At 56.6% G+C, this 1,753-nt stretch overlaps 1 protein-coding gene across 1 annotated transcript in view; it reads left to right on the top strand.

Moving 5' to 3' along the window:
- NOS3 (nitric oxide synthase 3) overlaps window positions 1-1,753 on the top strand; it is a gene marked incomplete at its 3' end in the record, with an annotated part of 16,734 nt that overhangs the window by 12,488 nt on the left and 2,493 nt on the right. The window contains exons 11-12 of the mRNA XM_015828390.1: window positions 1,329-1,402; window positions 1,558-1,702. Of these exons, the coding sequence (XP_015683876.1) occupies window positions 1,329-1,402; window positions 1,558-1,702 (219 nt within the window). The remainder of the gene's footprint in view (window positions 1-1,328; window positions 1,403-1,557; window positions 1,703-1,753) is intronic.

Genomic DNA, 1,753 nt, shown 5'->3' with positions numbered 1-1,753 from the left:
AGGAGAAGGAGAAAGGAGAAAGGAGAAGGGGAGGCCAAGAGGGGAGGGGGAGAAGGAGAAACAAAGGAGAAGGAGAAAGAAGGAGGAGGAGGAGAACGGAGAAGGAGAACGGAGAAGGAGAAAGGAGAAGGAGAAAGGAGAACGAGCAAGAGGGGAGAAGGTGGAGAAAGAAGGAAGAGAACGAGAAGGAGAAGGAGAAGAAAGGAGAAAGGAGAAAGGAGGAGAAGGAGAAAGGAGAAAGGAGAAAGGAGGAGGAGAAAGGAAGAGAAGGAGAAGGAGAAGGAAAAAGAAGGAGAAGGAAAAGGGAGAAAGAGGAGAAAGGAGAAAGAAGGAGAAGGAGAAAGGAGAAAGGAGAAGGGGAGGCCAAGAGGGGAGGAGGAGGAGGAGAAACAAAGGAGAAGGAGAAAGAAGGAGGAGGAGGAGAACGGAGAAGGAGAAAGGAGGAGAAGGAGAAAGGAGAAGGGAGAAAGGAGAAAGGAGGAGGAGAAAGGAAGAGAAGGAGAAGGAGAAGGAAAAAGAAGGAGAAGGAAAAGGGAGAAAGAGGAGAAAGGAGAAAGAAGGAGAAGGAGAAAGGAGAAAGGAGAAGGGGAGGCCAAGAGGGGAGGGGGAGAAGGAGAAACAAAGGAGAAGGAGAAAGAAGGAGGAGGAGGAGAACGGAGAAGGAGAACAGAGGAGAAGGAGAAAGGAGGAGGAGAAAGGAGGAGAAAGGAGAAGGGGAGGACAAGAGCGAAGGAGGAGGAGGAGGAGAAGCAAGGAGAAGGAGAAAGAAAGAAGGAGAAGGAGAAAAGAGGAGAAGGAGAATGAAGGAGAAGGAGAAAGGACAAGGAGAAAGAAGGAGAAAGAGAAGGAGAAAGGAGGAGAAGGAGAATGAAGGAGAAGGAGAAAGAAGGAGAAAGGAGAAGGGGAGGACAAGAAGGGAGGAGGAGGCGCAGAAACCAGGAGAAGGAGAAAAGAGGAGAAAGGAGAAGGAGAAAAGAGGAGAAAGGAGAAGAAGAAAGGAGAAAGAAGGAGAAAGGAGAAAGGGAGGACAAGAGGGGAGGAGGAGGCGTAGTACCCAGATTTTGATCCCTGGACACCTCTTGATGGCTGTAAGTGCGAGGACCCACCACCGGAGACTTCTCCAGGGCCGTAACCTCCGACGGCCCCTCACCGAACGCTTCCGGTCGTAAAGCCGAGGACTCCCCGCGTCGCCGGGACCTCCGGGACAGGCACCAAGCCCGCGCGGCGGCGGCCTGCCGCAGCCCCTCCACCCAGCTGGAGAGCTGAGGGCTCTCCAACCCTCCGCGGGCCCGGCCCCCTCCCCTAAACCGACCTCCCTCTACCCGCAGGCTGACCCCTGGAAGTCCTACATCCCCAAAGGGACCACCATCACCCGGAAGAAGACCTTCAAGGAGATCGCCAAGTAAGGACCTTCCACCCTTCCCCGGGTTCTCCGACGCTCGGGAGGCGAAGAACGAGGGCCGCCCCGTCGGTCCCCGGACCCCCGTCCCCAAAAGGAGGAAGGATGGGCTACGGGTCCTTCCCTCCCCAGCCGGTGTCTCCTCTCCCTCCCCGCAGCGCCGTCAAGATCTCCGCCAAGCTGATGGGCCACGTGATGGCCCAACGGGTCAAGGCCACCATCCTCTACGCCTCGGAGACGGGCAAGTCCAAGGCCTACGCCTTCAGCCTGAAGGAGCTCTTCCAGTCGGCCTTCGCCCCCAAGGTGAGCCCGCCGGGAGGCGTCCGAGGGACCTCCGCAGGTCTTCGGCTCTGT

Source organism: Protobothrops mucrosquamatus, unplaced genomic scaffold (assembly GCF_001527695.2).
Source record: "Protobothrops mucrosquamatus isolate PMUCROS unplaced genomic scaffold, P.Mucros_1.0 scaffold4453, whole genome shotgun sequence".
Classification (NCBI taxonomy): Eukaryota; Metazoa; Chordata; class Lepidosauria; order Squamata; family Viperidae; genus Protobothrops; species Protobothrops mucrosquamatus.
The sequence above is the reverse complement of the archived record's forward strand: the minus strand, read 5'-3'. Positions and strand labels throughout refer to the sequence as shown.